At 37.4% G+C, this 25,561-nt stretch overlaps 1 protein-coding gene and 1 long non-coding RNA gene across 8 annotated transcripts in view; one reads left to right on the forward strand and one right to left on the reverse strand.

Annotated features, from left to right (window-relative positions):
• Positions 1 to 25,561, reverse strand: part of BNC2 (basonuclin zinc finger protein 2) — a 423,723-nt gene that overhangs the window by 273,691 nt on the left and 124,471 nt on the right. For 5 of the 7 annotated variants that reach the window (XM_082695069.1, XM_082695080.1, XM_082695078.1 and 2 more), the window contains one exon: positions 17,150 to 17,350. The exons of the other annotated variants lie outside the window; for them this stretch is intronic. In XM_082695069.1, the coding sequence (XP_082551195.1) occupies positions 17,150 to 17,350 (201 nt within the window). The remainder of the gene's footprint in view (positions 1 to 17,149; positions 17,351 to 25,561) is intronic. 7 annotated transcript variants of the gene reach the window in all.
• LOC309846235 lies at positions 16,213 to 16,883 on the forward strand. The gene is made up of 2 exons (XR_014301805.1): positions 16,213 to 16,401; positions 16,658 to 16,883. It is a non-coding gene; the product is annotated as an uncharacterized lncRNA (long non-coding RNA).

Consider the following 25,561-nt stretch of genomic DNA (forward strand, 5'->3'; position numbering starts at 1 on the left):
CCATAGAATACACTACTTTCCCTCTTCATAAAATCTTAGGAGACAGAATATATATCCTAGGCGGTATCTTTTCAATGGGAAAGAATCATACTGTATGCATTTCAAGGGCCTCTATGCCCTGAGAGTAGGATTTGTCCTATCCCTGGTTTTTGCATGAATTACCATTGCTGTCTGTCCCATCCAAGCTATCCCTGAGTAAACTATCCATTCTTAATCACTATTGGTACCATTAATCCCTGTCTCCCCTTTCCCCTCCCCCACCTCACTCACCTAAGGGGTTAAAAGACTTCAGTACATTCGTGACTTGTCAGTGACATATAATACCCGGGTCCTTCATGCAATCAACTTTTACTTGACATGTATTTGCTCATCACAGGACCCGCATTACTACTGGGAAAATGAAGAAAAACCTAAATTAACACTTGACATTCAATATGGTCAAGTCCTTAATTGGCTGGGCTTCCTGAGAAAGCAATTTTCTATTCCCCAAACTGTTCGCGTGTCATGTGTGGAGTGCAGCTCTTGGCCATCACCGCTGTCCCTCGCTCCCTCTAATGAGAGCAGATGAATTAGTGCTACGTGACACGATTTGAACAGGGCTTCCTTCTCCTCCCCTCCCCCCAATCTTTCTCTTACACCAGTGACAGCTGTGTGGCAAGGGAAAGAAAGAAAGAAATCCAACAGCAAAGAATTCTGTAAAGGATGATCATTTTTTTAAATGAACCTTAAATGTCTTGTTGAAACTCCTGAACAACAGGGTCATTTAATTGTAGAGGTGGGGAAGGGGGCTGTTACTAAGATCAGGGGAATTATCTGGCTATGGTTGATTTGGGTTGTATTAACTTCCAGCATGTTTCTTCCATTGCTGGCTAGTTGCAGTATTAGATTGCACTGACCTAATTAAAATGGAATTTACATCCACTTAAAAAAGTTTTTTAAAGGTCTGAAGAATGGGTCAACTAGGGGGAAAAAAAAAAGCATGAAATGATTATTATTCTAAGATAAACATACCTCTAAAAGAAAAGTCCTTTCAACAAACGTTTTAAGTCATAAAGAACCTACAACACAACTGTCACCATATTTTGTTTTCAAATACTGTGCAGTGTCTGAGCTTAATGCCAACCATCCTATTTTAAATCATTTAGTTACCTTTGAGTGTTGAATTACTGCAACAAAATTAATTGAACACTGATTTCATTCTATTATTTTAGAGAGAGAGAGGGAATATATTCTGCTTTAAATGTGCTCATCAAGCTCAGTAAGAAACAACTGAATGAAAGCATGAAAGGGAAGGCAGGACAGAATCTGTTCTATTCAAAGATACTAAAAGGTAAATTTAGGGGATTTCTCTGAGTCTTCAATTACTCATTTGAAACCAAAGAGGAAGTAATTCTAAATGCCTCAATTGCTCAGCCAATCCGATTATGACCAAACAGAACCTGGGGAGGGATGAGTGGCAAAGTGGGGAAGTAGTTAGTCCAAAGTGCAGGCCTCAGTGAAGAGAATTAGTGAAGTCTCTAGCACCTTACCATCTTGAATCTTTATTCATTTTTATTTAAATGAGACATAAAGCAAAGATGCTACCTATGTACTAGACATTAGTACAAAACGGCACTGGTGTCACAAAAAATCAACGTAAGCATGCCAAATACCAATTACTTCAAGAGTAGTTCCCCCTGCCTCAAACAACTGGCTTGATCATTTTTTAATCATTCCTCTATCATTCTGGATATAATATTTAAGTAAATTGTGAGGTAAATTTGCATACATAAAAATACAGGGAAAACCCACTTTTGCACTATGTTGAAAGTAATTTCCACATTTTATTTATTTATTTATTTATGGAAAACAACATGAAAGGAAATGAAACTTCACATTTTTCTTAAACGCAATTCATAACATGATTTTAAGTACTGACCTACCAACAGAAGACTCACATAAGGAATCCTTCTGGGATAGCTTGGACTTTCAGATTTGCTGGAAAATTATTCACTTCAAGCAATAAGAAAACTCTAAAAAATGAGTGTAATTCAGAAGTATTTTCATAGAAGTAAAACATACAACATGTACACACTCTGCGTGTTGTCCATCCTGCGGTCAAAGCACTGGTATTTTGAGTATTGTTAAGATCCCTTTTGAAAACACACCGAGACAGCTTGTGAATGGGCATTCTATCAGGTGTTTAAATGAAATAAATAGAGAATTTGGTATTCTGGGAAAGTAGCTCAATCTAATACATCCAGTTAACTGCCAGAGTAGCATTATCATCACTGAGCAACAAAGGGCAGTGTATTCTGGCAACAGCGTTAGGGTGACCTTTGCAATGCTGACTAGTCCGTCAAGTTCTATCTCTGAGATACAAGGTATAGACAGGGATGGTTTATTAACTGAGTTAGGAACCAAAGACCGGGAGCCTCCAAAAGGGTAGGCATTTCACATTTAGGAAATGGGGAGTACCTTTCTCTAAGAAGAGAAGCAGTGTACCATGATCAGGCTGAACAGCCCCAAACTCTTTCCCGGAGCATTAGCATTCCATGTTGTAAGAAACTATTAGGAAAAAACACCAGCATCTTTTTCCTCCTAGGTACATTTTTAAATACTGCAATGAAAATCCAACTGTGAATTGGTAAAACAGGATCAATGACAAACTCATGAAATAAAGCTGAAAAAGAATGTTGACATCATTGCAGAGCTTTAAACAAAGTGTGATGAGTCCTGCTTTATTTGGGATAGTTTCCAACCACTGCTACTGGGATGGATCGGCAGAATTCAAGAGGACAGCAACAGTAGGTCAGAAAAATGACTCTGTACTGAACTGAGAAATTTTTTCAAGGATCACCTGTAGAAAATCAGCCTTTTTGATTCAAGAAAGGTATTTTTTGATTTCAGAAACTTAACTGAGACTATGGCAAAGTGACATGCTTAAACTTGATATTCTCTTAGGGATGAGCAGGCTTTGAAGCTCATAATAAACTTGAAATGGTTCTGTGGAATGCTAAGGCTTAATGTCGATGGTTGATGCCACTGTCATGCCTACACAAAAAACTATGTCAACCTGGAAATAACTGAATTAACAGCTTCAGGGTATTTAGAATGGAAGGCTTGGTTGCCCCCCCCTCCACTTTTTTTTTAAGAATTTGACTTTGAACCACAAAAAGAAGCTGCATTAAGTTTCCAACTTGTTTAGCACAGCTTAAATTTAAAATACTTATTTCAGTTTGGAAAGGCATAATGTTCGCCACCCACTTAGTTCATGTTACCTTCACATTATACCGTTCTCACAAAGTATAAACACAGCAGAGAGAGAAATAATTGCTTTAAAATAGACCTGTATATGGAACAATAAAATTAATATAAAGCACAAATGTTATTTTATAAAAATTAATAGCATCTAAAGGAGTATATTCTTCTTTTATTCTTCACCACCCTCTTCACTTCAGTGCTCCTCTCCCCTTGCATTAAAGATATTTTTATCTAATTCCCAGTTGAAAGATTTGTGAAAGTGGTAGGTCACAGCTGTGTTGACGGTGAACTTGAACATGGCATACCAACATCATTCCCACACACTTACAGATGCTTCGTAACAAGCTGCACCAGTCACTTGATTTGAAATACCTGACTTATTATAAAACAAACTGTTAATCTCTGGTCTTTTCTCCAGCTCAGCTCTTCTCCACAGTTTGGGAAGCAAACCAGCAGCTTATTGTGTTTATACCAGGAACGACTGCCTTCTGATTGGCGTTCTGATACTGTCCAGTGATGCTGCTCAACAAGGCCCTAGACAGAACCTAGGCACACCTAGGCCCCACTGGCAGATCATTTTAACAAGATGTTCTTGTTTCCTGTTCCCACGAAAATCAATAACAGGATGACCTTCAATTTGAATTTCAAACCAATTAATTATCTGTTCTCTTGAAAATGTGGATATCTGATTTGCCTAGAGAATTTCAATTATGAACAGATTATATCTTTTAAAGAGCCCCTTCAAAAAATTTAAATAGACACTGAAAACTTCATCTTATACAATATAAATGATGTTTTCTTGAAGCTTGTGTAAAATATTGGCCTTGCCTGAATTAGGATGGGGAAGTTTTCCCCTTGTGGTCCATCTCCTTCTCATGACATCATAATCAATTGCCTGGTAAATTACAGCAATCCCACAAAGATTCAGGGCCAAGAATCACTGCTTAAAGGTGAGATGAAAAGCTTTTTATAGTGGAATTCAGCTTTTCATCTACATCAATGACTGACACAAATCATGGGATTCTTTTCAGAGTTTAGAAATCTCCCTTTCTTTCTCTTTAATTCTAAAATTCTTACTTTTCCTACCTTTATTAAAATACTTTGGCCATTTTTTTGTTCTGGTCCCACATTTTTCTTTATATGTGGGTCATAAGGAGAAAAGCTATACATCAAAGCTATCAGCACCAGAAACATATTTACCAAACCCTTTTTTCAATTGTGAAAAAAAAAAAAATGAAGAATTTGGTTCATCCCAGCGGGGAATTCCCAAGATGAATGATCACATGCAATGAAACTATTATCTCCATCCATTAAAATATTATCTGAAACAGAGGTTTCTATCTGGCAGCCAGTAGGCTGAATATAGCCTGCAGATGAGTTTTGTTTGGACCACACACTTTAAAAAATATTTGAGAAGATTGCCAAGATTTAAAAATCAGGAGATTTCACATAAAAAAAATCTTGATTTCTGGCTTCTCATTAAAAAAAGAGGATCAGGAAGAAGAGGAAGAGGGGGAGGTAGAGGAGGAGGAGACCTCCCAATTTCATACCTGGTAACAATTGGCTTGAGCTGAAGAACCTACTGGTCTACCACAGACCCCACAAGACTCACTCCACCTGTTTAATTGACCTTACTTCCACATGCCCTTTTAGGCAACTCTTGATCTTTAAAATGTTACACTACTCCAAAGACAGTTTATAGAGTTTGTGGAAGAAAAAGAGAAAGGTATCTAGGAATAGATTTGAAAATACTTATTTCATGGGCTTAATGTAAGACAATGGGTAGAATTTCATAACACAGTTGTTCAACAAAACACAAATGCAAAGCAAAGTCATTTTCATAATTAAGATACTTTGAAAAGCAAATCCAAAACATTTACACTGGTTTTCAATCAACCACATTCTTCTCTGAAGCCCAGAAAAGATGTTCATGTCAAACTATTGTCCAGATCTACATACCCATTTTGTTCCTTCACATGTTAATACTTCTGCACCTCCCTTAAGTGAAAACTGACCCTAATATGAAAAAGGAATATATCTTCAAGGTAAATTTTCTAAAAAGTCAACATGGAGGATACATGAATATTAGAGCAAATATTCATCTTTACTGGCTCCACATATATGACACAATATGACATTTACATATTTAAACTAAACACACATTATTGCAGGTTCATGAACTCCAAAGTCATGGCATATTTCTTTAGAAATGATTATTACCTAAAACCAGATGCTTATGACAAAGTCACCATGCATTCCTATTTGCTTTTTTCTTAACTGAAATGAAGTACAAAGAGAAAAATCTTTTATACTTCGCAATTTCCAATCAATCACAGCAAAAAACAATCACAATCAATTTCCAATCAATTTCCAATCAATCACAGCAATTTCCAATCAATCCACTATCTATTAGTGGACTTTACAAATCAGGAGCACCCTATTTTAGCAGGGGAAAGAAAGTACCTTTTCACTTTAACTATACTAACAGGCTATCTCTGATGTACTAAACAATACAGATATGTACTAAATAGGCTATGAACAGTCATAATACAACTTCATAAAAAGAGCCAAATTTATATGAACTTCAGTACAGTGTTTTGAAATTATATTTCCTCATTGGCCCACTTTTTTTTTTTTCTATTCTTTCTTTCTTTCTTTCTTTCTTTCTTTCTTTTTTTTTTTTTAATTTAGTTGAAAGAGAGAGAGAGAAGACAGGCAAGGGGAGTGGGAATGGGAGAAGCAGGCTTCCCACAGAGCAGGGAGCCTGATGCAGGGCTCGATCCCAGACCCCGGGATCATAACTGGAGCCAAAGGCAGATGCCTAATGATTATTTTTAAGGTAGGTGTTTCCTTCCTAAGAGAGCAGCATTCTTCTTCCATTTTCACCTTTAAAAAGTATAACCCGTGAATACATGCTAAATGTACATCACAATCGGACTTTAATCCCCAAATTCTCTTGATTCTGAAAAATTGAACTCTAAGTAAGCAGTTCACAAAATCATAATGATCACACTATATTCTTTAACTCCCAGTTGAAATAGGAAAACGAAAAATACTGTACATACGAGCTCCATAAATATAGTGTTAGGCCTGATATCTGAACAACAATATGAGAATTCCTTTTGGGAAGCATTTTTACTTAATATCCATTATGCTTGAAATTTTAGCAATTAGAAGCAGACACCTGGAACTCAATTATTAATATACTGCTCCCCACCCCTTTTACACTTCTTTTGAAACCATCTCTTAAGGTACTTCTTAAAGAGATGATCCTATGGGACAGTACAAATATTCACATTATTTTTTTTTAAATATCTTCATATAATCTAAACCTAAACTGATTCTCTTTGTTAAACATATTAGCTTTAGAAAATAAAATTAAAACCTCTCAATTGTAAAATGACAAAAAAAACAGGAGTGCCTCACTGGCTCAGTCAGTAGAGCATACTGATCTCCGGATCATGAGTTCAAGCCCCACCGTGGACATGGAGATTACCCAGGAAAATACTAAACTCTAAAACGAAATAAAAAGATGGCAAAAAACTAAAACAAGAATACGAGGTAAAGTATAATTCATTACATTCATATTGACTGGTCAGCTATAACATTTTTGAAAGGAAATTTTATGAAAAAACAGTTAGTTCCCACCCATGATGAAGAAAGCTTTAAACTGGTCTCCTCAAGGCAGCTGTAAATACATAAGGCAGTTCTAAAAGACTCCTGATTTTGTTACTTTGTTTGCACTTCATTGTTTTAATATGAAAAATAAAGTATGAGATAATGAGTGCTTAATACTATTTAACCTGTGTTTTATGGAGATTAAGGCACTGTGCTCACTTAACTCCTTCCTCTTCCTATAAAAGAAATCTCAAAATAAGCTGACGTTGAGGCTCATGTCAGCATTCTGCATTTGTTTAGAAAAAACAAACAAACAAACAAACAAAAGAACAGGAATACTGGCATCTAAAAGAACAGTGGGTTATTAGAACACTCAGAAGGCTGGTTTGACTAGTTGGTTTACTGAGAAATTATTAAAAATAACTGTTTGCACAAGTTAAAATAACCAACTTCTCACTTTTACCAGAAGGGTGTTTTTAATATAATGAACATCCAAGCTTCTCTGACCATGAGAAAACCTGGAATATATTATACACGCATGAATGTGGCCCAGGATGCAGGATATGAGATGTGCTTGCTATCAACAGATTAACACTTCATTTTCATTATTCTAATCTCACCACAGGCTGTGAACACTCTCTTTTTCTTATTTGAACAACAATGGTGCATGAAAAACCAAGCTGACAGGCAGGCGGGGTTCATTAAATGCGTAAGGCCTTTATTCCCATAACATGTCTCACCTGTATGAAGCCAGGGTTCGGGCTTCCAGGCTGGCTACTGAAACAAGCTCTCCCAGATGCTGACTTCTAACTCTACCCTCTCCCACTTAATTTATGATAAATGTCAAAAATAAAGGAAAAATGGAAAAATTCTTTCCCACAAGGACCTCTATTTAGTAGATAACAGAATTGGTAACATATTTTAAGATTTATTCAGTTCCATGATCACTTTCCTCAGTTGCTCAAGGAACAAAACAACCACAATAACAAAAAAGGGGCATGGAAGGGAAATTATGAGACATTTGAAGTTTGAGTCAAAGACTCTTATCTTGGTATCTCCATCCCAGCTTAGTTTTAGCTTCTGTGAGGAGAACTATAGTTTGTCACTGATTGAAAATGTCAGTTCACAAAGTAAGAATCCAATCAAGCTACTTCCAAATGAATGACACTGAGCTTCACCAGAAAGCTATGCTCAAGGAACAGAAAAGCTACAAAGTGTAAGGAATCATTATAATGAGCTTCCTAAAATGGGAGATTTCTTATAAGAGGGAGCCACCTACACACTCACTGCATTTGAGGCAACCATTAACAAATTCTCAACAGACCTAGAAATAAATCACCGAATTCCTACAACCAACCAATGGACAGGTATACACTTTCTGCATGTCTATGTACCCCATATAAATACATGGCCATGCAACAATATGAATTTTTAATATGTTCCATAGCAACACAGTAAGTCTTTTCACAAAGTCTAGAGAAGGCCTTGATTTTGGTTCTTTCTGGTACTCTAATTTTATACCTAAAAAAAGAAAGAATAAACGAAAAGCAATATTAGATAAAGCAGATTACTTAGCTGCCTTGAGTTAGGTTTTGACATGAGGTCCAACAAAGAGAATGTTTGCAGGCATTCTCACTCAAGGGACACTTTCATGAATATACTCAGTGTATAATTTTTCTCCCATACCTCACAAGTATCCTCCCAGTCATGTCACTGCCCTCTAGCACTGGTGGAGGGTACAGTAGTGGGTAGCTTTCTTTAACCTATGCCCGATGAGGTGCCCCAAAGAGCCATCCTAATGATTTAAGTCAATGAAATCCTTCTTGCTTAAATTTTAAAAGAAGAAAAATCAAACATTATTAAAACACTGCTAAGAGAGTTTCTCATTTTAATATTGGTTTTATTATTATGTTAAGTCACCTGAAAGTAATTATTTTTGGTGTGTAAAATATTCATTATCCTAAAATTTTCTTTTTAAACCCCTCAGTTCAGGCTCCCTGATCATCAAATATGGGTCCTGAAGGACCGTCTAGAGAAAAAACATCCACTGAAAAACACCTTAATAAAGCTGAAAAATTCATGACGGTCACACAAAAGCACAGCAGGTATAATACTGGAAGCTCTGTCTTTCCCATATATTCTATGGGAATCCCATATATTCTTTTTTAAATGTTTCAATTAACTCTTACTAACTGCAGTTTGTCTCAAAGAGTCACACCTTCCACCTACTGAAGGAAAACTTTACATGTCTTCCTCCTCCTAAGGAAATCCTCTCTTGTACAGATACAAGTCTAACTGTACAAAATGATAAATTCAAGAATAACTTAAAAAAAAAAAAAGAAGAACAGAAAAGCAAAATCTCTTTTCAGTGAAGTAGATTCTTACACAGGCAAAGGATCAAATTGAGCTGCCTTTCAACACCTCTAAACAATAAGCCTGGGCCCCTGGTTACACGTTTTTATCATGCCCTTACTTACAGAACCCTTACAAAGCAAAACTCGGGACAGTCTTCCTGTCAGCACTCACACGCTGAGGACCAGATCAGAGGGTGGCACCTCTTCTCCCTACCTCTGCCAGAATGATATACTGGCAAAGAAGTCATATTCAGTTACTGTTCCATTTCAGGTGCATGTCAATTCTTTATATTAGGGTAAAAAGAGCCAGTGAAAGTAAGGAGAAATTCATAAAAAGGGAGGTGAGGTGGAAGGAGAATAAACTGAGAAAGAAATTAGGTCTATGGGAAATGGAAATAGGAAAAAAGAACAGACTAACCATGTATTTAGATCATTAAGTAAATTGCTGGCAACCAAATAGAAATGAGACTTAAATCAACCCTTCCCCTTCAACAACACACAAACCCTAAAGACAGTAGCAAAACAACACTGCGGTCCAAAAATACTGAGTAAATAAGATGTCAGATATGCTCAAGAGAATAACTTCCTACTGTTCAAGATTATTTTCATTTTCTTAACAGGGAAAAATGAAAAACTGATGGGCTTAATTAAAGAAAAACAAAAGGATATTATTTCTCTGTTAAAGGATCAATTCTTTTTTTTTTAATTGGAATGATGATTAATAAGCTGAGAATCTGATTCCTAAGCTAGCCAGTTTGAGTAATACATTGTTGTTCCACAAGCATTTCCATTAAGGAAGACTCTTGTGATGAAGAAATGATACAGCACTTTGTCTCTTCTCATCTCTGACTCTGTGGCATGAAATGCTACACAGAGTGCTTGAACAGAATGACACTGCACCCAGTCCTCATCCAAATGAAATCCAGGCATAAAATAAATTTTTCACCTTAGGGTTGGAATGTGTACCATGAAAGTTGCTGGGCTTCCTACAGAGAATGCAGAAATTGAAAAACAAACACCGCTTCTATTTTTTCCTATTTTCTAAACTTTCTTTTAAACCCAGGGAGAGAGAAAGCAATATAGGTCATGCTCAGTGAGATGTAGTTCGATGGGTGTCACAGTTCCAGGCATCATTTTTGGGATGTCATCTGCATATTAAAACTTTCTAAGAGCTTGAGTTGCTCAGAATGTTTTTTCCAACTTATTCTTCTTGCCTGCTTATTAGTTTACCTTGTATGAAAAAGTCCCCTCTTCCACACGGTGTTTTGCTTATATGTCCAGATATAAAGGCCGTTATTCCTGAATTACGCCTCTTTTCCTTTATTTCTCGAAAGCTTAGAAGTAGATGTCAAAGTTCCTTGAAAGGGTCTTTGACTCGCTTCCTCCCCCCTTTTCCCCATCCTTCAGTAGATGAAGATCACCAAGCAAAATGTGGAAGCCAGCTGCTTTTTGGGGACATAAAAATGGCATCAGCTTTGGCAGACAGAGGTGAGATCAATCATCTCCTACAATCCCCAAACAACCTTCTGACCAAGGCCTACAGAAGGGTGGTTATGTAGCAGCAAAAACATACTACGAAAAGTACAGAGAGGTACAAGAGGATTTTCACGTGGTAAAGAACTCATTCTATGCATATTAACAAACCAGGCTCCAGATCTCATGTGAAAGAAAGCTTGGAACCATTATATTCCATGTTCTGTGAACAATAACAAGCAGGGAGTCCCAGACAAAATTTCTCACTGAAAAAGTCAGCCCACGATTCATTCTGTTCTCCCTGCTACCACAAAGTTCCCTGGCAATATTCTGTGGACAAAAAGGAGTTAATTCTTAGAGGATGAAAACACTAGGATTCAAATTATGGACATGAGCTAAAGCAAATCCTAGTTTCTTCTTGAATTCCTTTTGATATATCTATTCTAAAAAAGAGGCCCAAGTTGAGAAAATACCTCTTCAGCTTTACAGTCATTAGCTATTCATGTTTATAAGGAAAATCCTCTCAAAACCTTTGCAGATGGACATGGGTGGATGCTACTGTAACTTTCTTTAAGTACGCGTAATGCACATAAGGTGGGAAGGGAGAAGCACTAGAATTTTTGTTTTTCATGGAAGGGGAGAACACCAGCTTCCTATCTGTAACGGTCTGTTCCTTTGGAATCAGCTCCCTGTGTCACAACGACCTGGCAGACTTGAATGCTTTCACTATCACTGGAGTCCTTGCAATCCTGCTTTGGCTGTGACCCATTCACTTTTGCCCCAACATCTCAGAGATGCCTTACTCAGCATCTAATTAGTTAGGGAGGATTTGCCGTGGCTCTTAACCCTGACACAGGAGTGGGAGGATGTGCTGCTGGGGTAGCCCAAATCTGTGCTGTCACTACATTAATCAGATTTCCATAAAGCCATGCATGAATAATTGGATTTATCACTGAACGTTAAGATACAGTCATAAATATAATTATAAAAAATACCTACAATTATAGATAAGGTATCTGCACCTTTAGGGATTTATTTTTCAACTGTGGTTACTTGACTCACCTTAGCACCAGACTTTGACAATTACACACAGAGGACCAGTTTGAAGCTTACAGAAATAAGAGAAAAACAATTTCAAAACGATCACCTACTATGTTCAAATTCATTTAGTGCATTGTGTCGAAAATAAACTTGAAATCTGTGTACAGGCTTTTAACATATACCATATACACATCTGAGAAAATGTTTGTGCATGCTTCCCTTGCATTAATATGTACATAAATGCCATGTACAGGACCTCACTACTATCCCACTGCATTACAAATCAGACAGTACCTGTTAAGTGAAGCCTGCATGCTATCCACAGACTTACAAAGTACAGGCCAACACACAAGCACCTGTCTCTACTACAATCTATATTTTAACAATTACCCAAATATTCCTATTTTAGTGTTGCACCATCACAATGGATGTTAAGAATTACATCTGGATATAAGTCTATAGTTAAACTTCAAAATAAAACATATTATCATTCAAATTAGAGAAGGAAACTTAAATTGGAGGTAGCAGCCTAGTAATTCAACAGGCTGAAATTACATGCTTCCTAATATAAATATTTTCACATTAAGACCATAAGTTTGGTCAATTTAAGACATGATTACCAAAACACACCAAATGTAAGAAGGGGAGTAAAAAGGGAGGGAAAAGTACAGAAACCTAGGGATGGATGATGCCTGGCAATGAAAGTCATTTTCAAAGACCATTAACTATCAACTGCTTTACTCAGGGCTCTGATTAAATAAGAATATACGTCCCATGTTAAAAGGGATGTCTACATGAGTGGGATAGAGTTTAGAATAAAAATGTACAAACAATAAAGAAGAATCAAACCACAATATACAATTAGGTATCTGACTTAAAAGAAAAGCTATATGTGCCTTTTAAACTGTTAGTGAATAAACATTTAAATTATTTGGGGGGGAGGTAGGAAATCAGACAAAACCACCATTTCCACTTTAAAATATAGATTCCACAAACTGAAACTGTGTTTGCCTATATGAATAGAAAGAACTAAAAGAGTACTGGGAGAAAAATTCATATCAAACATGCTTTTAAATGGATTCCAGCAATGTTATTATATATTTCTTACAATATATTTTATTTATCATTTCTCTGAAATGTGCTAGATTTTATATTAGAAAGAAAGTTTGCTTTACTCTGTCATATCTCTGGTGAGCAGACGCTCTAGTATTAATGTAAATCGTTGATTTAATTTTTAGCTTTCTTGGTTTGCCCCTCACCTACCTAAGAAATGATTTCTCTGGTGATAACTAACACATCATGCTAATGAGAGAATCTAATGCACAATAGAAAAATGTCACTACTAATAATATTTGCATGAAGTTAAATAAAGCAACTGTGAGAGAATGTCAGACAGTTGTTCTTTAATAAGACACAGTTTCACAATGAAATTATGTTGTTAATTTTGTTACATCATTGGGTGAATCCTAAATTACTACATAATGATGCACAGAGTCATTTATAATTCTAACTTAGTATTTCACTTGTGTCTGAAAAGAGACCTTATTAAGGGATCTACATTTTATTTGAAACAGGTTAAATATACCTCACCAATAATAAAAGGTAAATGCCTCTAATAATGTGTAAAACATGGGCTGAAGCCATTTACCTGTTACGGTTTCATGTGTGAAAAGATTTCAAAATATATTAGACTATTGCATCCCTTAAAGTAGCAACAAAGAATTTTGAGATTCTCTCAAATGCACAAAATATTTGCAAAAATAGAAAAATCACCTTTTAAAACCTGATTAAGAAAAAAGAAAAAAGCTTCCCAAAGCAGGCCTTATTTTCTGCTTTTAACAATGCTTAATGAGGTTAAAATGGGCAAAATAATGTTCTAGACTCTAGGAGATTAACACAGAAGATGAGCAAAGGGTTTCTGGTCATTCTCGACCTGTCACTGATCAAAGTAACTCAAAAAAGAACTTCCTTTACAGAAGTCAAGAGTCATGCCCTTTAAGGTTATCAAATATATGTCTGCATGAAAAAAAAATTACCCTTTTAGAAAAATCTTACTTAAACATGGGAAAGTTGTAGAAAGGCAGGAAAATGTGGTAAAATCATCATATCTTGAATGTAAGGGATACATACTTAATTCTATCAAATCTAAATTGGCTTTAGTTTGTGATTTTTTTATTAGAGGTAGACAGACTGACAGACTTACATATAAGCAGATCCAACTTTGCTCATACAAAAGACAAAGAGTTTTATATCCCTACTGCTTAATTTACCTGTAGAAGACACAAATCTAGATTATTAAATTTCAGTATTCATGAGATATTTCTACAAGTTTTGCTGTACTTAAATAACACTGGTGGTTAATTCTCTGTAACTCAGTTTGAAACCTGCTAGTCAGTCTTTTCTAATATTTAAAGAAATGATCTGGTAAAACTTAAGAGTGTTTATATTATTACAGAAAACTTTGAAATAAGAAAATAGATCCAATCAATTCTATTCATTTCAAGTGTTAAATCAATTTTTTCTTAGAAATTAAAATTATCATAACACAGAAAAACCTCTTCATACAGAATTCTGCATATTTGATTAAACTGGACAAACTTTTACCTGTAGTAAAACAAAAGCTGGCTTCAATGTGTATATTGAAACTAGTATTCCTTGAAACTGTTGGCTTCAAGAAAATCATTTCAAGAAAAGTGTCTTTCCTAAGTGCACAAGCGCGCGCGCACACACACACACACACACACACATACACACACACTCCCTGAATCAACATTGCTGATGAACTATAGGTAAAGAAAATAAACAATCTTTAATAACATGTACAGCACATATATTTTTAGATTTATACAGTCTGAATTTAAGTTTACATAATATTTATACAAACTAAAATATCATCCTGAAGAAGAAAAAAAAATACACTCATACACTCCTTACATGTTTTCCAAAAATGCACAGGAGGTAAACATTTAGTAAGCACAACAGAAAAAAGGGAGGGAGGAGAGGGACTACCTCCATTAAAACCAAAACCTAAAAAATATATATATACAGTTAAATTACAACACATTTTAAAATTGTGATTTTTCTCCAATTTACCGCTCTGTTTAGTAACTGGCATAATACTACGTAGTTTTATATAGCATCCGTTATGCATAAATTACCTCCTTGTATATCTACTCTTTTCATATAGTAGACTGATTCTAAGACACATGCATGCACACAGGTAGAGACAAAATAGATCTTTATATATCCACGAAGTCAAACAACTGGATCAAAGATACCATATTAGCGTAGTTGCACGAGTTTTTCTCTCTGAGTGACTTCAAATTATTTTCCTAATTCTGATCAATCATTTATATCATTTACTTTTATTTGTTTTTTAGCTAAAATGTTTTCCATGACTTAAAGTCTCCTTAGATTCAAATCTACTTGGAAATGGGCTAGTGCCAAAGAAGCAATCTAACACCATCTATGTGGTTCAATAGCCATTTATCAATTGATCATTATCTCTATCTGGTTTTATTAACTCTTTTCTAGCTAGAGGGAGACCTAAAGCAATCTTTCCTTCACATACACACATACACACTCACACACACCTGACCTTCCCAAACTAAAGGAAAACCCTAAACGTGACATACAATTTTTAAAGTGCGGCACAAGTTGCTTGGCCCTACAGTGAGTGAAAACACACTCTGTGTTACAAGCACGGAGAGAGAGACACCCAGGCAGGGATGTGCCTCAGAAACACACCTCTCAAATTGGCACTCTACAGTGACCAGGAGTATCTCTGGGAGGGAATGAACTTTTTAACTTGCAAGAATGGGAAATAGCTCATGAAGAGTTGCTTATTGGGTTTATGTTGATTGCATTTAAATCCCAGCTTACTGTATCAGCAGTAATCAGGGTCCCTCTACAGGATATGTCAAAATACACCTTATTCAAATGCATTTATCCTATCTAGAACGGCGTGATAAAACTGTTCGCTAGCTAAATGCTACAAAACCCTGGCTCTGTGCACCGGCTTCTGCAGACGTACCTCTAAACTTCTGGTAGTTTACAGACTACCAAATGGTTTTCTTCCTTTCATTATCAATACTTTAAAAAATCTAATTAACTCAATGAAGTATTTAATGCTCATGAACTCTTAGAAGCAAAACAGGTTTTAGAAAAAGAAGGCAATTGCATTTTTTTTTTCAACGAGTGGAACAGCACCAATTTCTTAACAACTACCATCTACTTAAAATCCAACTGTATTTGCCAGTAATTCTTTCGTGCTGTGTGGATGATACTATCACGCTAACTCTTGCTTTGTGTGGGTTTGGTGTAGGCTTTTGAACAGCAAGACTTGTCTAGGAGGGAGGCACCAGGGAACTTCCCTCCCTCGCTTGAGCACAGTCCAAGATGAAAGTTTCTGGGTTGTTTCCCTTCGCTTCCTCTCACCCTCGCTCCCCCTCGGAGCCGCAGAGCCAGCAATTGTGCAAGAGGAGCCCGGCGTGCAGGGCGCGTATCACCAAGCGCGTGGTACGAGCCGCCGGTTCCCGTGATTAATTATCAGTTGCCGCTGGCCTCACACTAACACGTCGGCTCTCCCGGCAGAGCCAGCACACCCAGCCGCCCGCAGCGCGGCCCGGACGGAGCAGCGGCTTTGGGGAGGACGCCGCGGCTGCGCCCGAGTGTGAGTGCGCTGGCCAGCGGGCGAGCAGGCGGGCGGCCGGGCGGGCGGGCCCGGGCCGGCGAATGTGCGGGAGCCCAGCCGGCGCCGGCGGGGAGCACAGGGACGAGCGCGGAGGTGGGTGGGCGGCCGGGCGGGCAGGCAGCCGCGGCCGGTGCCGAGTAGCTGGGACCCGCCGGCACGGCCCGCCACGCACGCCGCCACCGCCGCCGCGACCCTCGGCGCTGGCAGCGATTCCTGCACGGCCTCCTCTCCGCAGGTAGGAGTCGAGCTGCTTCCAGCCCCGTGGAGTCGGCGGGGCTCTGCAGAGGGGCCCCTACCTTTTATGGCTGTTAGGTTGGAGAACCTACTCTGCGATAGCAGACACTTCGACAAAGTGATCATCAGTAGAGACAGAACGATACATTTTTTTGGACGGTGGCTATTTTTTTTTCCTTTTTAATTTTAAACAGAAAACGGAGAAATAAAGTCCTCCCCTGACCCAGGCTATCCTGTGAAACTTTGCAACGAATGCCTTTGCTTTCTTTTACTTCAGTATCCTTTCCCCTTTTTCTTTTAAGGAGCCCTCAGGGAAACCATGAAGTAAGTAACCCTGCACATTCCAACACCACAGTTAGGATAAAACAGTAACTATGAAGTGACCAAATTTTTTAAAATGTTAGAAAGAAAAACAACAAACAGAAGTCTATGTAACAATTCAAGTTTTCTTTAAAAAAAAAAAAAAAAAAAGGAAAGAAAGAAAGAAACTTACCTGTTGGGACATTCTGAATAAGAGGTTAGTATCAGCGTTTTGCCATGTCCCCATGAACCCTGGTTCAGCTGTAGTCGTTCTGGTTCCGAACTGCATGGAGTTGTCAATACAGGAGTCTCTTAAAGTCAAGTCTCTTGCCCTCTTTGGCTCTCTGTCTCTCTGTGTCTCTCTTTCTCTCACATCCACTTCTGCCTCTTCTGACTGAAAAGTGAAGGTGGATTTTTTGAGCCTCTTGGCAGCCAGTAGCAGGAGTGTAGTGTAGTTAAGAAGCTGGCTGAACTGTGCATTTCATTTGGGAAGGGGGAGATTTGGGGGAGGGAGGGGGTCAGAGCTTCTTTCGCACCTTCTGCACAGATACCCCTATCATTTATGCATAGATTGTGACTCCCCGAGCTTGCCTTTGCTCGGTTTAACAGCTGCCTGTCAGGTGTGCAGGCAGCACTGGAGACCCAACCATCAGCTTCAAACTCTCAGCCACTGCATGTCATTGGATAGCAGAGCTAAGAGTCAACTGCACTGTTCCACTGTCAGGCACCAAATGACACCCTGCACTAACCCCTCTCCAAACACACAGATAGACACACACTTATGCACACTCCAAACAGCACCATGATCACAGACGGCACACGGGGTGAGGAGAAGCTGAGGCCCTTCCCAGGGAAATCTTCCCAACAATGCTTTCGGGTATAACATGCAATATCTGACATCAGTCTTTAACATTTATAAACTGCTCCGCTTAAACATTTTTTTTTTCTAATTACACTGGAAGAAAGAAAAATATTCAGCTCTAAGAGAATGTTAAGTTGGCTCAGTTGTTGGCTAAATGTTAGCTCCTAAAAGTCATATAGTCTGTGCTGGGCTATTTATAACTACATATAAACTCCTAGAGAAAATAATGTACATAGAAACTTGACCTTCCACTCTGAAAAGTAAATAAATAAACCTAGCAGTTTTTTGAACATAGAAGATACACAATAAACATTTGCAAAATAAATACATAGTATTTAACATCTAGTTCCTCTGGTCATTAATTATTAAATTAGAGGTTAAGTAATAAGAAACTGAATGGCAAGGAAAAAAGTGTACCTTTTCTTAAAGCTCACAAATAGAAAAAAATCCTTTGTTAAAGTTCCTGGATGAAGCATCTACAATACCCTTTCAAATCATAAAAAAGAAAAAGATGAAAGAAAAAAAGCCTGTCCCATTTTAGGGAAAAAAGTAATGAATATAAAAATTCCATTTTTCATTCGAGATCTCTGTGGAAAATTCTATAACGTTTTCATGCCTGATGAAATATAACCCGGATAGCATGCTGTATTTTTAATTAAACCAGTTTTAAAACAAAATATCTATTTATTATATAGTATTTATCTACCTTATTTATGGAAAAGCAGAACTGAAGAAAATGTACTGTACATAAACAGTAACTTCAAAATGGAAAGCTAAATTCATGTCATCTCATAAAAGTAGTCAGCAGGAAAAAGCCATCCTTCCTAAACTTAAAATGTAAGGAACATTAATCTTCAACCACCTACAAATATTGAGGACAAATGTACCACTCTCCTTGCTCCTTCTTAACTCAAGAATAACAATAAACCTTACTCTCTGAAACAACAAAAGAAACAGAAAAGAGCTTCAATGGCAGCTCTGTGTCATTAGTGGACAATGAGAAAAGATGAGAAAACGTACACTATGTTGACACAAATGTGCCTTCCCCTCTAGAACCGACATCTCCTGAAAGCTTTTCTGTTAAACTTCCCTCCGGTTCACCACCATTAAGCACAAAAAAGTCTCAAAAGCAGCAAATTCAATATCTGAGAAGAAACAAACAAGAACCCAAAGAATTGTTGCCTTAAAATATATGAAGTCCACCTGTGGTCAATAAAAATATTCTTGAAGGGGGAGGGCAGGAAAAGCCCCTATGAGTCAATTGTCAACAGTGACTGTACCTTTACAGCTAGCTATTACCCACTTAAACTCCCTCTAAAATTTGCTAGCCTCTTGATTTCTGAAGTGGCACTCAGTGCCTCAGTCAAGCTGCCTGCTCAGCTCCTGACCTTCCCACTAATGGCTGTTATTTGTGGGAGGCTTAAGGACACTGTCAATAGCAAGCTTCCTCCTCGCTCCTCTCAGGCTCTGTTGTATCGCTTTGCCTGCGTGTTCTCTCTCGCCTGCCTCTTGCTCTCCCGCTCTCCCCCTCATACTCCCCCTCCTTCCTTCTTCTCTCCTTCACTCCCTCTTCCTCTTCTTCTAGCCCCCACCCCTTCTTTCTTTCAGTCCAGTAGTCCTCTTCTTTTCCAGGTATCATCCCCCCAACCCCGCCCCAACCACACACACAGACACACACACACACACACACACAACACAAAAATCAACTGGCATGCAGCAGCAAGCACCTGCAGTAATAGACTCTTTTATTAAAACTGTTATTCTGCAAGACTTGAAATTCCCCATGGACCAGGCCATGTCAAAGCCGATATAATTAACTAGAGGCTCAGCAACGGATCAATTACCAGACAAGCAAGTGATAGTGAAATCAATGAAAGATCATCAGCCACATTATCAGTGTTGCAACTCATTAGGGCAAAACTGAGAAATGTGCTCAAAGCGAGCCCAAGCAAGGTGGCATTACAAAACAAAGGGCTAATTTGGAGACCCTGCTGTGAACAATCTGTAACAGAATTAGCCTTTTTTCCCCCTAAACTGCACAGCTCCGTAACTAAATGTGACAGACTGAGAGAAGCAGTTTATTAAGACACCAACCCCAAGTTTATTTAGTTCATAAACTCTCTCCTAGAAAATCAATACAGTCTGTACAGGGTTATTAGGCTGACTAGCTAATACATCCAAATCTGGTCTGCCCAGCCAGCAGTCTTCTGACAAAATGCTACCCAGCGTAGGCAAACTGAGCTCTTTGAGATATCAAGGCTTGAGGTTGCTCTAGATGAAACAGGTCTGCAAGGTAACTAGAACCCACGTATGAGTGCCAAGGCACACATCTCAAAGGCACCAGGATATCTTTCCAAGGTTTAAAATTTTTCACAACAAACCTATCATACAGTACAGCACTTGCTAAATGGATTGCACAAAACAAAATTTTAACTGGTTTGTAAGACTAGTGTACAAAGAGGACAAGCTTTCTAAGAGATAACAGTTAACCTAAAGTCTTAACAATAAATGAATCAGTAAACTAAAACAAAACCTCAAGCATATACACAGGGTGTGCTTTGCGGATTTTAAATCTAGAATAGTCATTATTAAATCAAGTTTTGAAATTACAAATTAGACTCCTCTAGAAGTCCCCAAAATACATGATCTGAACTTGCCACTCACTGCCAGTATATAGAGTCTTTGATCTTGGGCTAATTTTCTATCTAACAAGAAAGGCACAGGTTACAAAAAATAAACCTACAAGGCACAAAAAGAACTTCTAAGTTAGTCCAGTGGATATATAATCTGTAGATTATGGAAGAGTTGTCTGGAATCGTTTGGATTAGAGTTATTTAAGGCTGGCAGGGGGTAGGCATCATAGTAATTGCTTTGTACTGTCCTGATTCCAAGTATTTCAGTTAAAGAACTACAGATACTAAAGGCTATGTGCTGGCTTTCCCATATTTACTGATTGTGAGAGATGGACTGTGGAATTTGAGAATACACCAACTAGGTCCAAATGGCAAGCACGTTATTAAAGACATTATGGGAATGTGAATACCTCCACCTCACAACAATACATAGCAGATACACACTTGGAAAAAGTAAGAAACTCAGTGCAGTTTAGCAGTTTACAATGTTAAAACAGACTGGACAACTGTCAGAAGAAAACAAAAGATAATAATTTTTGGAAGTGATTTCTGATGTTTATGATTTAAAATGGTCCAAGAAAAGGATTACACTACTAACATGACTTCAGTATACTGGCTCTAAGACACTAAATCCTAAACTTTAAAACAAAAGTCCTTATTTTCACAGGACTTTACTAGAATTCAATTTATAGATTCTTTAAAATAAACATTTTCCTCTAATTTTCAAGCTGGTACCTTATTAAGCATTTCATAGCTCATGTTTTTGAGTCATCTGTAAAAAGTTAGATACATACATATATATATATATATATATATATATACATATATATATACTAAACCTATACTATAGATGCCAATGTTTTAGATAGTAATTAAAAGTTGTAATTACAGAGAAATTGTATTTTTTAAAACCTTTTTGCATATAACTACATACTGTGCCTGTACCCTCAATGAGATCCAATTAGTTGCAAAGAATTTGCATTTCAGTTAGTATGGGATAACAAGACTATAGGGAGGCACAATGCAATTCCACCAGCAGAGTAAGAAAGTGTGTTCTTTCTTGTTAGCTCTGTAAGCAATAATTCCCACAACTGACTGTTTAAAATGTTACTGATCTTTTCAATATTTTGGTATTGAGGTAGATTTAAGTTTTCCCTCCATTTAAAAAAAAAAAAAATCACAAGTTAGTGTAAATATCAGCCACAATGAATACTTACAGGAATAAATGAACAAAGAATTTTGTTTTATGTGTATGTTTGTGGAGTGGGGGGGGGGCAATGGGGGGATATTGCATGATTTTTCTTTTCCTTTTAATACTTACTGTTAAGTTCTTTAAAAACACATTGCTTTCTTAAAGTAAGTTCCATAACAAGGGGCAGGGCAACCTCACTGGAAATAATTCTATGTAAATATATATGGTTTTGTGATGCAGGGATGTAGTTAGAACACTGAGAAAGTAGTCAAGGATTTTCATTTCTTCTGGTTATGTTTCCAACAATGTAAATCCTAAGCAAATATCAAATAAACATATAATTTATATACACAGTATAACAAGCATCTCTAGGACTTCTGCTGGTTCACGGAACAATACCTGTAATTCCCTGGGTTCAGTTCAGTAGCTGTTAACAGATTCTGTAATCTGTAATGACAGTAAACTGGCCTTTGCTCTTCTTTTATTCACTATTCATTTTCAAGGCTTGGTTAAGTACAGAGCTGGGTTAAAGATCAGTGGTTTTTCATGTGACACATGCTGGTATTCATCTAATGGCTTGTCAAGACAAAACTGTCCCTGTTCTTGCCAAAATAATAAAAATGACGCTCCACATCGCATGACAATCAGCACTTCCTTATGGCAAAACAACTCAAGCTTTTGTAACTCATTCAGTTTACAGAAAAAAATTTTTAATAACAGGCTATCCAATCCTATATGTGGAATTAGGTTGTCATTCTCAAAGGAGATTTTTTTTTAATGTTTTGTATGCCTCTCTTAACTCTAAAGCAACATGTAAACTACTTTCTGATCAAACCAGACTTTACCATATAAGCTACAAATTCGTATGGCATTAAGGAATATAACTTAATATATGCAAATTATGCAGAAGCAGCAGCCTGGGCCCAGTCACAGAGGTGGGGGGAACCAATTGAGGAAATGTCATTTTTCTTGAGAACAAAGTATGGGACTTGCTTTGCAACATCTGTTGGGCTGTGTGAAATGTTAACAGATGTCTTAAGTGAAAAAAGGAAAAAGAATTAATAAAGGAAACCTCCTCTGAACAGATAATCCACCCAAATTTCCATATTCCTAAGGAAAAAAGTTGACAGCAACCTTTTTCCCTTGTGAAACCTGCCATCCCTACTTTATTGTGTAAAGTTTCATTTTCTGTGTGAAGTTAAGGGATGAAATTTTTGACTCACTAAAAAGGGTAGGAAAAAGTAAAAACAATAATTTCAACTGAGGTTTTCCCTTTGTGAATAATTGTATCATAATCTAAGCTGCCTCTTTTCCCTTGAGTCACATATGTAAATTGATGGGAGAATAGTGAAAAGTTCACCCCCCCAAAAAAAGTGACACAAAAAGATGAAATATTACCCTACTGTGCCTGCACGTTGGGGGAAAGGAAGGAGGAGAAATTAAAGGGTAATTCTTAAGGTAAAGTTCTAATATGAACATATCTCTACAGATTAAGGTGTCCATCTTCACAATTAGGATTCACCTATCATTTATACCTACATCTCTGCATTCTCCACGCATTCCCACTTTCCTTCCATTACTAGCCTAGTGTTCTACAGCACTATAACCCAATGGTCATTAAGAAAACTTCTGGAATATGCTAGTTAGATCCTGGTATTTATATCTTTTTTTTTTTTTTTCATTTTAAAGATTTATTTATTTATTTGAGAGAAAGCAAGAGCACAAGAGCACCTGGGACAGAGGGGGAGGGAGAGGGATAAGTTGATTCCCTGCTGAGCATGGATCCCAGGAGCCTTAGATCACAACCGGAGCCAAAACCAAGAGCCAGACACCTAACCGAATGAGCCACCGAGGAGCTGGTATTTAAATCTTACAACTGGAAAACTTTTCTAACAGTTTTCATTCATATTTCAATTCATTCGATGGTCTAGCCAAACATGAATGAAACAGCCTTGAATCCAGATTAAAAAAATGATGCATACACACCAACTACTGAATCTAACCTAGTGTCTGCTTATACATGCTATAAATTCTCCTCTTTGGAGATATCTGTTCTATTGCTTAAGCTCTTAAAAACTCAAGACATAAGTTTGGGTTAACAGTTCGTAGATTAACAAGTTCCAAAATGCAGTTAAGGATCTTTACAGATTTAGGTGAAGGAAGAAAATAATGTGTTGTCATCTCTGATTGCCAGTCTCAATCTCTCTCTCCTCTATGAGATTCTGCTTTAACACTGTACATGTTCTTTTGTGTTTACAGCTATATCTTCTCCAGATGGCTCTGGCACCCTGGGTTGAGCATTTCAACATATAGAAACCTCATCCAGAATAGCCTGGAGATTCCAGAGGACAAGATCATGGTCCACATTGTAAATAAGACATGCAAGCATGCTTTTGGTTTTTGGTTATTTGTTTTTGGACAAAGCATTGTGGGTGCTAAATGCTCTGATGTTTACTCACAGGAATACCAACCACATCAGAGCATAGGACAAAAAATAATAGTAATAAGCACTAGACCCCCAAATAAAACAAAAACCAAAACCAAAAAACTGATCACTTACACTGAAGGAGAAAGCTCCTGCACTGAAAACGACATTATGTGACCTCAGACCCAAAGAGGAAAAGAAACCTCCCAAAATAAAATTTGAATATGACACCAATTTAAATCACTTTAAATCGTGGTACAGACATCCCCCTTGAGCAAATAATTATCTAAAACCTTCAATTTTTTTTTTTTTGGTACTATTGTAAAAGGAAGAATCTGCTCTGGTTGACACTTGTCTCTGTACCAACTAGAACAACCAATGTGATATAGCATTTGCTGACAGCCTAATCAGGGGCTCGGTTTCAGAAAAACACATCAAGGATATACCAAAATGCCATAATCCCTTGATGTCCTATGAAAAATTTAAAAATTAAAAGATTTGGGTAGGGTGTGGTAGATGAGGTAGTTTATAAAATATTAGGGAAATGATGAATACTTAGAATCAAAACATCTGCAGATGCAAAAGCATCTGACGTCAGCATGAATCTTAAATCTCCAAAAGATCAAACATTTTACCTACTCTGTTTGGGCTTTAAATAAATAAATAAAACGAAGTAACTTTGTGTCTTCTTTCGGGTCAAACACTGACAATGGCTTCTTGCTACCATAATCTGAAGTCAATGTTTTATGAGAAAATCTTCCGGAGGAAAAGAGTCAATGATGTATTTCCTTAAATGAGTATTGAAAAACAGGCTGGAGAGCGTCCAGTGGAGAATTACTTCTATATGATCAAGAAAACTTGCAAGGATTATAAAGATAGTATTAATTTCTTTATTTACTTCCTTCTACAGTTTATGGACCAGGAAACTTGCAGCCCCACTGAAGATGTCGTAATAATTGAAATTACTGTCAGGAAAGAAGATTGAGACTCAGAGACACCCAAGAAATCCAACATGGTTTTTAGAGTTATCGTAGAAGAAAACAACTTTATTGATGGTACCCCCGTATATGAAATTCACAAACCTAGGAGACAAACTTAAAAAGTAAAATCCCGGGACATCTGGGTGGCTCAGTCAGTTAAGCAGTTGACTTGATTTCGGCTCAGGTCATGATCTCAGGGTCCTGGGATGGAGTCCTGCTTTGGTCTCCTGCTCAACAGGGAGCCTGTTTGAGATTCTCTCCCTCTCCCTCTGCCCCTGCCCCTGCTTGTGCACACGCATACTCTCTCTCTAAAATAAATACATAAATCTTTAAAATGTGAACCAACAATACACCTAAAGTTCCAAAACCTTTATACAACTAAACAGTATTTTCTATCCATACATATTTAAATAGAAATGTTGGAATAAATTTGAATGAACCTGGAGATATCAGAAACTCAGGAGAGCAAGCTAAAAATGGGAAGAATTAACAGTGGCTTAAGTCTGACTAGTA

Source organism: Mustela nivalis (assembly GCF_964662115.1).
Source record: "Mustela nivalis genome assembly, chromosome: 13".
NCBI classification, from domain to species: Eukaryota; Metazoa; Chordata; class Mammalia; order Carnivora; family Mustelidae; genus Mustela; species Mustela nivalis.